The sequence below is a fragment of the Ascaphus truei genome, chromosome 5 (genome assembly GCF_040206685.1).
Source record: "Ascaphus truei isolate aAscTru1 chromosome 5, aAscTru1.hap1, whole genome shotgun sequence".
In the NCBI taxonomy this organism is placed as follows: domain Eukaryota; kingdom Metazoa; phylum Chordata; class Amphibia; order Anura; family Ascaphidae; genus Ascaphus; species Ascaphus truei.
Window position 1 is genome coordinate 61,198,343 of NC_134487.1, and position 12,962 is coordinate 61,211,304.

At 38.1% G+C, this 12,962-nt stretch overlaps 1 protein-coding gene across 1 annotated transcript; it reads right to left on the minus strand.

The window, feature by feature from the left end:
- Nucleotides 1-857: 857 nt before the first annotated feature.
- On the minus strand, nt 858-8,080 carry LMOD2 (leiomodin 2). Its single transcript, XM_075599890.1, has 3 exons — nt 7,666-8,080; nt 4,823-6,244; nt 858-1,263 (listed from the first exon to the last, which is right to left on the minus strand). The coding sequence occupies exons 1-3, from the start codon at nt 7,936-7,938 to the stop codon at nt 1,237-1,239; spliced, it is 1,722 nt and encodes a 573-aa protein (XP_075456005.1). The 5' UTR covers nt 7,939-8,080; the 3' UTR covers nt 858-1,236.
- Between the last annotated feature and the right edge of the window lie 4,882 nt (nt 8,081-12,962).

The following is a 12,962-nucleotide window of genomic DNA, read 5'->3' on the forward strand; positions in this document are numbered from 1 at the left end:
TACAATTTAGAGAAATGAATACTTCAAAATGTTTACATTAAAAGGTATATTTTCTGCAGACAGTGAAACACCATGTACTTTCTGCGTATACATAGAATATCGTGCTCTACTCTGAAGGGAAGGGGCGGGAAAGACTCGCCCCAATATTCACAATGGCCAAATATAATTTTTCCTTTTTTAAATAAACCAAATGTTACAATTCCTGACTCTGGGTCGTTAAAAAGCCTTTGGTCCAGTACTTGTGTTCTAATTCATGTCTCGGTGTCTTTTTATTAGTAATAGTGCTGTACTGTATCTATGTGGGTAATAGGGACTTGGAAAACCAAAACTGGACTCTAGTCTCGTGACCAGAGGGAACCAGGTTAGCACTGGTGAGGCTGTTTAGCTTGGGGCAAACGGCTTCTGCACATGTACACCATGTTTGTTTTGGAGATTGACAAGTGTCATTATAGAAAAGTTCATGTCTACAATTATGTCTACTATAGACAGGAACAGTCCTCAGAACAGCAGCAGACTTACACACATTCTAAAAAGTTCCGGTATGAATAAATAGAGGCACGGAGGCCTAAAATATTTGAGATTTCTTTTCCCCAGTTATGAATTTATATATTTTTTTTATTGGTGATGCAAAGTTTGATAACCCATGATATGATTAAATAAATGCAACCGTATAAAAAAAATACATGTGTAAAGAATATCCTGGGTCTCCCTCAAAAATGACAACATTTTTTAATTTAATTAATTGTTCTGTAACTCGGAACTCTGAACTTTTTGTGTTACTTTGGCAGGCGAGCTGCCTGCATTATTGTGTATGTGTATGCTTTGTATTTACAGTACCTGTGGAAATGACAATTGCCTTTAAAGGTTAAACCTTTTATTATTTCATTGGAAAAAAAAGCCACAGAAACAAAATATTTTAGTGCAAAAAACAAGGTTTGTGATACTTAACCAACGTAGATAAATATGCCACTGTTTAATAATTAACAAAAAAGAATATTATTTAAAAAAAAGTTGTTTACTCCATATTTACATATAAAATGATGGTACTTTTTAACGTATTTGTGTTTGCATCACAGTCTACACATTAACAAGAAAAAGATGCTAGATTTCAAACCTAAGAGTGCACTTTGATAACAGCTTACACATGTTTAATTAACGGCAGGTAACGCGGCAAAGCTTTCTTTTGCAATCTCCTTAGGGTTTGCTCTTCTTTTGTCTAAGGTATTACCAGAGATATTACCGAAGATATTCTGGAACGTCCACCTACCAAAAAAAAAAATGTCTTTGTTACTTTCAATTGATTGCAGAAACTGAGAAGTGTTTCACTTTTTCTGCATGTGTCTTGAAGCACATTGGATTTAAAATGGTGTTATAACAAACTTATTTGACGTAAACATCTGCACTGTAAGCCAGAAAGATTTTCTATGCAACTTCCAGACTGAGAATTTTGGCTATTTATATTTTAATAATATGTATCTCAAAATCACGGAGGTCTTTAAGAAAGTGTTTTGCTTGCAAAGCTGAAGCTATACTGGTCCAAATGCTTTTATTTGTGCGAGCTTTCGAAATACACTGATCTCTTCTTCCAGCGATGTTACAATGGATAAAGCAAGAAACATTTTTACTTAAAACCATGCATCCTGGAATGTATCTGACGGAAGAATAGCCCTCCCGCCTGTGCAGTATGCGATTTATGACTTAAGGTGTTAAGTGGTCCCTGAACGTTAGTGATGTACAGTCAAAGTATGTGTGTGTACACATAATATTCAGGGTCCATTTAACACCATAAGTAACATTGTAACACCACCGGAAGAAGAGATCAGTGTATCGCGAAAGCTCGCTCAAATAAAAGCATTTTGTTAGCCACAGAACGGTATTGTCTATTAGTTTTTGATTATTAAGCTCGACTAACACGGTACAGATACCTATATATATATATATATATATATATATACTGTATATATATATATATTATATATATATAGGTATCTGTACCGTGTTAGTCGAGCTTAATAATCAAAAACTAATAGACAATATATATATATAGCCATGTCTGGTTTTGGCTACCAGTCTGCCCTTTCTGACATGCAAGCCCTGGTAAGAGCAGGCAGTGTCAGGACCAATCATGGTTTTTCCCCACTCAGACAGCTTTCTTAAGTGACAGAGGAGGAGGTGGGACTAGGCCTGGGTTCTGTTCAATCCTGGGTTCAGGCCAGGCACCTTCCCCCTACTGTACTTAAGGGGCTGCACCACCAAATTTAGCTAGTTGTCTCTACCATTGAGAGAGACAGGTAACACGCAGGATTGCTGTGCGCTGGCATACCCTGGTCCTCTTCCCTCTTCCCTTCCATGGTCCATTCCCCTGGCTCTGCTAGAGGGTCAGGGAAGAGTAGGGACTGCTTCTGGTGCCCTTGGCCTGGAGAGTATGTCCAGGGACCATCCGGAAGTTGGAGACCTGCATTGAACTGTATTTAGCAGAAGCCTGCAGAATACTGTGTGTGCAAAGGAATAAACCGACTCCAGTTTACTATACCTCCTGCATGGTGTGTAATCTTTCTGGGGGGAGAGGAAACCATTTGTACTGTGGGAGATTGGCTCCATACATCTGGAGCCTGCAGCAGACGGAGGCGCTGTGTACCCAGAGATAAGCAACTGTCATGTACCCCAGAAACCTGTCCTGTTCTCCCCAACAACATCGGCGGAGACTCAGATCTACTCTGAGCCAGAAGGTATGCACCACCTTACACTGTGTAATGGCAGAATCTCCCAAGGGGTGGGGGAAACAGCATTACATACAGTATGTACATATATACAGCTCAACCCCCTTATGACACTCTGCTTGGGGTCCAAAGAATCACATCGCGTTATATGTGGATCGCGTTAGAACTAATGTACAATTGTATGCATTGTACAGTAAAGTATTTAAGACACCAAGAATCATGTTGTAAAGTATTCAGAAATCCGAAAATTGGGAGCCACGCTGCATCGCGTTATAAGCGGATTCGCGTTGTAACTTATCGCGTTATAACGGGGTTGAGCTATATATATATATATATAGAATTTAATGAGACCGTGCTCAGAATACAACATTTTGTAATCAAGGTATTTGATTTCTTTCAAATTTAAGAATCCTTTAAGAAACCAAAATGGTGCTTGGCCTGATTCCTTCTTTTTAGAGGAGGAAGAAAACATTTGCTCTGTGGAGGGAAAGGACGGGTTTTGCTGAAAACATTGATATTAAACAAAAAAGTGGAGCTAAAAGAAGTTAAAACACTCCCAGATTTCAGATTGCAATGTGTAGAAACTAACAGATTAAAAAAAATAACATATAGGTAACTAATTTTTATATTTTAAAAAGGCATCCATCACTCCTACTTAACACAAATATATGTAACTGCAATTAAGGTTCAGTAGAGACTTAACCTTTTTAAAAGAAGTTATAGTACCTTGAAGCAGACGCTTAATATATATGGTCCGCATATTAATAATACAAACTTTTTAAAAATAGTTTATTTTATACATAGCCCCGTCCTATCTGATTAAATGGTTGTAAGCTTATTTTCTTAGAACAAACATTATTTTAATTGCTGACTTAGGCCACGTCCATGCTTAGCGCAACTGCGCACGCGGCAGGAACAAAAGGCAGTGCCTCTATGAGGAAGGCTATAGAGCGCGACCGTGCGCATGATTGTCGAGCAGACAAAATAATTTGATTTTGTCGCGCGACGGCTGGGTCACATGCGTGGTTCAGCCAATGAGGCTGACATGACGTCACTGTCACACCTCCGCCACGCCTCCTCGTCATATATCCATCTAGGCCACAAATCGCACGCTCCGTCGTGCGCCTAGCATGGCCTCGTCCTTACTTGTAACATTTTGAACATAGGTTGAATTAGATGGACATATGTCCTTTTTCAACCTCATCTACTATGTAATGATGTGGACTTTTTAAAACTGACTAGTATCTCTTCTTAAGGCCATACTGTAGCCTAGAAGATTTCTTTAATAGCCCAGAAGGTTAGATTTCCCAATTTTGGCATCTTGTAACACTTGGAAATTTAAAACAGTGTTTAAATGTACTTCCCAAGTACATTACAGTATAGATGGGAAGCATGGGGCCTCCAGTGCTGAGCCATATTAATTTCAGTACTGGGCACCCCCTGCTTCCTGAAATACCGACCCTTGTAGGTGCTGAGGCTCTTTCTGGTTCTTAAATCTCCTTTGGCACATGGGCCAATAGGAAGATGCGATGCATGATGTCATGGCCTGCATGCTACAGGAGATTTAAACTCCATTTTGTTTCCCCAGCAGGGGATTGTACCGTAGGGCACCTTCGGAGGTAAGTATCTCAGGAAGCTGGGGGTCCCAGATGCTGAAACTAGGTCAGCCCAGGAGACTCTTATTCCCATCTACACTTAAAAAAAAAAATTAAAATGGGTAGGTGAACCACACTTTAAATTAAAGTTTGCTTTTCTATAATTATTCAGAAAGAAATGTGAGTAAGTCACTTAATTGTTACAGAACAAACACAGAAGATAACTTAATATTACATATATCAGCCTTCCTTAGAAAAATTCAATGCTACTGATGCATGGATATGATGCTATTCTAAGACTTATTGATGATTGTTGCAATTTGTTCCTCTGTAATGATTACTAAGTGTGCTGGAAAATAGGATGTGCTCTATGTACTGAATAAACCTAGTAAACTGCAAACTCAACAACTATTCCTTAGACAGCTACCCATGCATAAACCCCCACAAAATCCAATATTAAATGATCCTCTGTGTCACATTTAGTTTTTTTTTATGCTAGATACTTGCCCGCCTCAGCTGTTTCATGCTGCTTCCTCTTATGGCATCCATTAGGTCATCACGTACAGAACTTTGGGGGGTGGAGGGTCTTGATGCATCTTCCGCCTTTTTCTCTGAAATTGATCTTAAAGAATTTTTTATATCTTTGAATATGTTATTCTGTTCCTTTTTACTCTTTTTGCCCTTTGACTTATGATGTCCATTTTGTATTTTCTTTGCAGATCTCTCATGTTGTTTGATAACTTCTGCTATATTTCTGGTGGGGATCTTTTTCTCTTGAAGTGATGGTAGTGGTGGGGGTGGGGGAGGAGGAGGTGGAGGTGGAGGTGGTGAAAGGGTAGGTGGGGGAGAAATAGGCAAGGTGTTTAAAGGCTGAACTTTTCTAGTAAGTTTTGGAGATGACCATGGGGAACCTCTAGGGGAAGAATAAGGTGATGCTCCTGGGGTTCCTCTCTGCAAGGTCTTGGTTCTCAGATTGGTTGTTGGATCATAACCAGACTCTTTCTGCTCCTGCATCCTTCTCTGTCTTTGTTTATCCATATTTCTGGTCAGGATACTTGTCATGGACATGCGTGGTCCTGGTAGTTCAAAGTGATAACCTAACTTAACCACAGCAGTATTGTCCTTCAACAATGTAGCTATTTCCATTTCCACTTGACTTCCCATGATATGTCTCTGATTATGGAATCTCAGCTCTGTTAAAACATTGTTGCTGTATTGCAAAGCTCTCATTATGGCGACTATGCCTTTTCCTGTGATGAAGTTTGATTCAATGTTTAGACTTGTGATGCTTTGATTAACTCTCAGCATGCCAGCAATAGCTATAGCAACACTGTCATCAGCACGTGTGTTTGCTAAACTAAATATTTTCACATTGGTGTTCTCTTTCAAAGCTTGTGCGAAAGATATCAGTGTTTCTTTTGTAATATTGTCTATGTTATTTAGATTGACTTCATAAGTATCTGGATCATCGAGTTTAATATTTTCAAGAGCATCCTCAGTGACAGTTGGGTTGGAGCCAGCAAGACCAGCACCTGCTCTGTGGTTTATAGCCTCGTCTGGTTGTCTGCAATATTTGACAGCATTTCCACTATAGCCATTGCATGTGCTGGTGTTGGTGTCAGTCAATCCATTGCACTTCGGAGTAGGATTTTGGTCTGAACTTTTCCCAGCTACAGCTTGTTCACTTGTGGCACACACAACTTCTTCTTTGTGAAGTTCTTCTTCTGTCTCACTTTCTTCCTCTTCTTTGTCTTCCTCCTCCTCATCCCCCTCTACTTCTTCTTCTTCTTCTTCTTCTTCTTCTTCATCTTCCTCTGTATAAATCTCTTCAGAAATTTCACTGTTGGTCCCTGTAAAGTCCTCTTCTTCACTCTTGTCTTCTTCTTCTTCATCACTTTTCTCTTCGTCCTCCTCCTCCTCCTTTGAACTCTAAACAGCAAAGGAATATATCAGTTGAATAGTGAAAGAACGTTCATCCCTTGCTGCCAAAAGTAAAAACAATACAGAGAGAGGAGTCCTATTTAGTAGAGTATGCATTGGCTTATATACCTCCCAAAAGAGTCCCTTGTGCTGCAAGTGGACAGATACCAGTGAACACACCTGAGATATCTGGAAAATCAGTCTATATAGCTAAATATTATTTAATTAGAGGATCCAGTAATAATTACAGCATCTATTGTTTTAAAAGGAGTGCTCCAACTTCAATGGGATTACTTTCTGTCGCTCTTTTTTCAAGTATTTATATATCTAAATAAACATATCTGCATATTTAAATTAGCTTATTTGCCCGGGGTGTCAGGTGTATTCATAAGTATCACTCTCCCTCTCTCTCTTTTTTCTTCCTCCTCAGACAGCAAAACTTATATTTCAGGGTAAATTATTTGCTGGCGCAATGTGACAATTTTGCTTTAAAACATCAAAATTCAATGGCATATTGATTCATTTCTTTTCAACTTTGTTAATTTCTACCGAACATTTTGGTCAAGAAAGTTCCAGCTAATGTTTTATGAATTTTCATACTTGTTAGAAAGTTGGAGGCAGATATTGTCAAACAGAATTTGGGGCGAATTCGTTCATCTCTTCTTTCGAGTTTGAATAAAAGCAAATGTAATGCATTTTATGTCTCATTTGTTTTAAGCATGAGTATTGATAGAATAGTCTACAGACCAATGCTTAGGGCAAAACGTCTACATGTGTTATGAATTTGTTTGCACGTATATTATTATTGCTATGTATATTTTACTAAGAATGGAATGTATTTTCTCAAGGACATTCAAAGTGTAATGACTAATACAGTAGTTAATCAGGCTGAGTGTGATGATATGATGGGTAAATATAGAAACAGGATAATAAGTGCTGATAACAACCCTGTTTGGAAACAATAGAATATCAACTGCAAGTGCAAAGCAGACTTAAATTGGACCTGCAGCCCAGCAGAATTCAACAGTATGGTGAGAATGTGTTTTCAAATACACCAATAGAGAACCTAAATACAAAGTTTGCTTAACAACCAAATCTCTGTAACTACTGAAGTGCCTCTAGTGTATGGTGGGTTTACCTATCCATTTTTCAGTTAGGTATTTTTGTACTTCCGAGCATCAAAGCACTAATGCAACCCATGAATCATATTCTCTTTATAAATAACAGAACTATAGCAATTCTCTTATTCCCTTATTTTCATTAAAAAAAAGTGAACATTTCTGTTCCTCATTTAATTTAATTTAGCGGAGATTGTGCAAAATACAAATGAATTGCTTTCTATAGATACACCATTGTGGTAGTAGGTAGTAACTAATATATATATATAAATATATATATATATATCGCAAATAAAATGATAACAAACGCACCTTATTACATGCAGTATTCTGTTCCTTCTCCATTAGTTTTTTGGTTTCTTTCTCCCAGTAAGCCATGAGTGCTTCTCTGCTAAAGTTTCCTGTTGGAGATTTTTCCGTTAGACTTTTTTGCCTCATACCAACAGGGAGATTATGGTCAGGTTCAATGTCCTCCAGCTCTCTCTCCAACTCCAGGAGCTCCTCTGGTGACAGTGAGGCCAGTAGCTCATCTTCATCAATGTCTTCATATTTACTAATTTCTCTCCTATATCCAAAGGTAGACATGGTCCCCTTTTGTAGTTCAATGTAATGTAAAACCAGAGCTAGCAAATAGATAGTTCACAAATGTAAATCAAGAAAGTGGTATGAAACAGGTTGTATTCTGTGTCTTCTTAAGCAGCAACTGATTTGCTAGCAGGGCAGAGGCAGCCTTTTAAGAAAGGCTCAATGGGTGTTCCCATAATACATAAAAGGGATGAAAGCATACTCTATTTCAGCATCAAACGTCAGCTGGACATGGGGACAGAGAGAATGTGACATCACAAGTGAATTCCAGGCTCTCAGACTGAGGGATTATTGACACACTGGATGTTACCATATTAAGTTTACCCTGATTAAAAAAAGAATGTACACATGTTGCAAAATATCAAAGGAAAACATTACATTAAAAAGGGTAACAGTATTTTTATACAGAAAATGTATTTTTAATTATTTGGTCCCATTTACTAGGTCCATATATATATTAATGTATATATACATAATCCCAGCACTCATAATGAAGAAAATTAGGAATATTTCAATTAGTCAAATAAGTGTATTCACAATCACATACAGAATTTGTGAAGCGATATTAGAAACACTTGATCCAATACAACATGTGAATAATGTCGCTGATATATGAAAGCCAATATAATGTAACATGAATGAAAGACCTAAAATACGGAAGGCATAATCAGCGAATATAGGTGGTCCCTATATGAGACATCAGAATATGTGGGGCAAACACGTTGTCATATAGTGCAGGGTTGCGTGAACTTGGATCGTGAGATTTTTGGGGGGTGCAGCAGTTGCAGTGGCCCCACACTCTTCCCCAAGGCATTTAAATTAAATGCCGGGGGACCGCACGAGGCCTCTGTAACTCCCTTACCGTGATTCAGCCGGCTTCAGGTAACGTGTCGCCATGGCAATGCAGCGTCAAATGACGCCACGGGGTCATGTGACATGACGTCACATGAACCCGCTGCGTCATTTGACACCGACACTAAGGTAAGGGGGGGGGGGGCACGAGTACTGGGGGAGGGCAGGCAGGGGGCCCCGACCATAAGTTTGCGCACCCCTGATAGTGGACACCAATCCAAAATAGCCACAAAAAGCAATGGCTCTTATTCTATATACAAAGTGCCCAAAATAGTAAATATGTAATGCATGGAAGACACAAAGTGTATTACAGTATATAAAACGTACAGGGTAAAAGCACTGAGTGTATTTGCAAGATAGAAAAAAGCTAATAATTGTACAAGGCAAAATCACTGAGAGTATTTACAAGATGGAATATGTAAAATGTACAAGGCCTATAGATTTGCAAAGTACAAAGTGAAGAGCTATAGATATGATAAATATGCAAAATAAAGCTACGAGTATCTCCATAGAAAAAAATTAGAAGACAGCGCAAAAAAGTATTTATCTAGGATGAATCTACTAGAAAAACGTACAATAGAAACGTAGAAATGTTTACCACTATGTGGTGCAGGGGCAATATTCTCATGCATTGGACCCAGTGTTTCTAATATTGCTTGACAAATACTGTGTGTGATTAATAATACACTTTTTTGTTTAATAGAAATATTCTCTCATTTTCTTGAGTGCTGGGATTCTGTATAAATAACCATTTTGTATTTGGATTTATTGGGGTGGGTGTCCTGTCCCCTGTACCACTAGAATACACATTTAAATGTATAAGTGATAAAGGATAGATGTGCTGTCTGACATATATTTTGTATATTCTGTATGAATTTATTATTCATATTGTATACTTTACTGTGAAATACCACAGGAGTTTTCTGTTTAAAAGTAGCATTGAAAGGTTATTACTAAAATAATAACAATATGTTTTTTTCTTATAGTATATACCGCTGACAATGTCGCAGAATAATAACATTTTGGAGGCATAGTGAGTGCCGTAGACCTTACAATCTAATGTTAGTTCCTGAGGCACAGGGAGATACAGTGACTTGCTCAAGGTCATGAAATGTGTATTAGGGGAATAATTGCAATTGAAAAGCCTGTATGTGTGGTTCAATAGTGATTCAAGTCCCGACGTTCTGTCTGCAGTGCTGAGGGTAATCCATTTCAGCTGGATACCTGCCTTTAAAATCCCAGCCTGGCGCAAGCATCGTTGACAAACCACCATTCCCACCTCTTGCTTCAATGGCACTCTGCTATTCTTAATAATACACTCTATTATTATTTTCTCTATTATTATTATTATTAATAATATAAGCCTTCATATAAACAGCCCCACGTATACTACTACTATATGGAATTTTATCTATGAATGTATGTATGTCTTTATTTATATAGCGCTATTAATGTACATAGCGCTTCACAGCAGTAATACACGTGACATAATATAAATAACAAATAATACAAATAGCACATTATGGGAATAAGCGCTTCAGAGATAAAAGTAACATTATGAAAAGGAGTCCCTACCCCGAAGAGCTTACAATCTAATTGGTAAAACATGCAGAACACCTACAAGCTCATATTGAATCCCCAAAATACCCACAACATACATATAAGCATATAAGTTTCACAGAGGAGTACTACTGAGCATGGCAATATATATATTTAAAACCAAAGACATAACATAAACCACAAACAAAGCTCAGTGCACATCCAGAAAAACTTATATACGGTACAGTGTCTAAATATACATGTATAAATAACTAATAAATAAAATGGTCTTTTAGTTTAACATTTTGGCCAAATTGTTGTAAGCCCTTGAGCCAAGTGCACGGCAGACCACGTTTCAATGGTCCCTACACTAATATAAATTCTTAATAACCTGTGCATTGCCAGGAAGAATGATTTATAATAAATCTGTCAATATTAGTTGCAAAAGTTCTAAGTCTGATTGAAGATTTTATTAACCTGTACATTACCAGTAAAAGCACTCTGTAATAGATTTGTCACAATCACACTTATGCACTTTTTCATAAAGGGAAGCTATTTCCCGAAACGCGTCAAAGTGATTATGTACTTTTTGACCACTTAATAAATTACTTTTCAACACCACTGGATGCAGCCCCCTTCCTCCTTCTCTGATTTGGCAGTGCTCCGTCTGTGCCCCTCCTGGGACTACCTTTCTGCTTACTCCTCCTGACGTGATGCACCCACCACAAGAAAAGAGCTGTGCGGGAAAAAGGGACTCCAACTGAATACAACAAAGATCATTCTGGTATGTACTATTTGGTTCTGTTGGGGCCTGATTGGGACCTTTATGGCATATATAGAGACCTGAGCTAGCCACACAGCGCCATCAGTACACATATACCATAAATACATGTACCATTACACATGGTTTATCTGAGTTTCCACAGCACTCATATTTGCTCTTATACCTTGTGTATAGAGGTCATTATCCTCTTATATACACTCTACCCTGTGACAGCTGAGACCCGTTCATAGGGATACAATCCCTTAACCCTGTCTACAATCACACTGTAAGCAGGCAAGTTCCCCTGAGAGTGGGAGATGCCATGGAGTGAGCTTTTAACCATTTAAATGTGGGAGGGAGTGAGCTTCAATTAGGTAGGAGGTTGCCACCCTCCAAAACAGCCAAGACTAGCTGCACAAGAATTATAAAACATACAGAACACCTACAAGCTCATATTGAACCCCCAAAATACCCACAACATATATATAAGCATATAAGTTTCACAGAGGAGTACTACTGAGCATGGCAATATATATATTTAAAACCAGAGACATAACATAAACCACAAACAAAGCTCAGTGCACATCCAGAAAAACTTATATACAGTACAGTGCCTAATATACATGTATAAATAACTAATAAATAAAATGGTCTTTTAGTTTAACATTGGTAAGTAGGAATAATGTACAGAGACAGTAGGAAGGTGTTCTGGTAAGTGCATCTTACAGTGGGTTGCCAGAGATAAAGGCAAAACATTGCAGGTCCTTCTGGCTGCCATGTGGTAAATTATTGAAGTTTCTATGAAACTCATTTACGTGGTAGGGCATAAGAATGTCATCAATGTACAGTATTGTACATAGATTAGAGTTATACTTGCTGATATATGACTTTATAGTGTTGAGAAGAGATGCTGAACAATACATTTTCCAGGACACAGTGAAATATATCCGAGAAAAAGAAATTCAGGGGTGCCTTTGTTTCTGAATTATTCTGCAGCAACAGGGAATAAGGTTTCTCAAAATAACTTAGGATCTTTCTTGAATAGCGATGAGGAGCGGGTGTGTCCACATTACAGAGTTACCCACACCAAAGGAATACCGCGCTCTGGGGAACATTTCACAGTCTGAATCCCACAATGAAACACACTAGGTCAGGGTTAGCCAACTCCCGTCCTCAAAAGCTACCAACAGGCCAGGTTTTCAGGATATCCCTGCTTCAGCAAAGGTGGCTCAGTAAAAGACTGACCTGTTGGTAGCTCTTGACGACTGAAGTTGGCTACCCCTGCACTAAGTCATTTGGGCATTTGGATTTAGTGCTGTGCAATGAGATATTGTTTTTGTCCTCCGTGATCCAGAACAACAAGCGAAAACAAATTGTAGACAGGTGATGTTTAACAAAAACCTATTCGTCAATGACCTCAAATACCCTTTCACTGCTAAACATCACGCGCATGATTTTGATTGCACGCAGAGAGAACATCATGTTTCCTCTACCATTTTATTTTACTCTTCTTAGAACACAATGCTTTCAAATGGCTTACTACAGTTTCAGAATGTATCACAGGCCAGCTTTGTATGTACTGGTAATGTGCCCAATTTTAGGAAAGAATAATACTGCTTAAAAAATAAAAAGACACATTATCATGTTAAAAAGTTTGTTACATTTGTGCTAAAAGAACATTTTGTAACTTAGTGATTTGTGGTACCCTGTCATATTATCCAATGTCGAAAACGGACACACAAATGCATCAATATTCTTCCAAAGCAGGTGATAATAAATAATCACAAATTTTTGTCCCTACCTAAGAAATGGAAATAAAGCTATTAATGATAGTCTGAAATGATTGTGTACACAGAAGCTTCCATTGGGG